Source organism: Apaloderma vittatum, unplaced genomic scaffold (genome assembly GCF_000703405.1).
Source record: "Apaloderma vittatum isolate BGI_N311 unplaced genomic scaffold, ASM70340v1 scaffold39543, whole genome shotgun sequence".
Taxonomy (NCBI): Eukaryota; Metazoa; Chordata; class Aves; order Trogoniformes; family Trogonidae; genus Apaloderma; species Apaloderma vittatum.
In genome coordinates, this window is record NW_009709380.1 from 1 (window position 1) to 470 (window position 470).

A 470-nucleotide genomic window follows, 5' to 3' on the forward strand; every position below is an offset into this window, starting at 1 on the left:
CGCTGGCCATCTCTTGCTTCGAGAGGGCTTTTCTCACCTCGCAGTTGTGCCCGTTCACAGTGTGGTATTTCTGAACTGCAAGGGAGGGCAAAAAGAAGAAAAGATTTAGGGGGGTGTCAGCATGAAACCGGGCATCACAGAACCACAGAATGTTTGAGGTAAGAAGGGACCAGAAGATCATCCAGCCCACAGCAGGATCACTTCGAGTCGGTCGTAGAATCATGATTTGGGGTGGAAAGCACCTCAAAGATCAGCCAGTTCCTGTCACAGCAGGGACATCTCCCACCAGCTCCAGCTGCTCAAGGCTCCATCCAGCCTGATCTTAAAACATTTGCAGGGATGGAGCGTCCACAACCTCCCTGGGCAACCCGTTCCAGCGCCTCACAGGCCACACAGGATCATCCAAGCGGGTTTGGAAAGTCTCCACAAACGGAGACTCCTCTGGGCAACCCGTTCCAGCGCCCCACAGG

The 470-nt window shown here is 54.5% G+C and overlaps 1 protein-coding gene across 1 annotated transcript in view; it reads right to left on the reverse strand.

The window, feature by feature from the left end:
* Window positions 1-3: 3 nt before the first annotated feature.
* Window positions 4-470, reverse strand: part of LOC104272024 (putative heterogeneous nuclear ribonucleoprotein A1-like 3) — a gene marked incomplete at both ends in the record, with an annotated part of 2,128 nt that continues 1,661 nt past the window's right edge. The window contains one exon of the mRNA XM_009866900.1: window positions 4-75. Within this exon, the coding sequence (XP_009865202.1) occupies window positions 4-75 (72 nt within the window). The remainder of the gene's footprint in view (window positions 76-470) is intronic.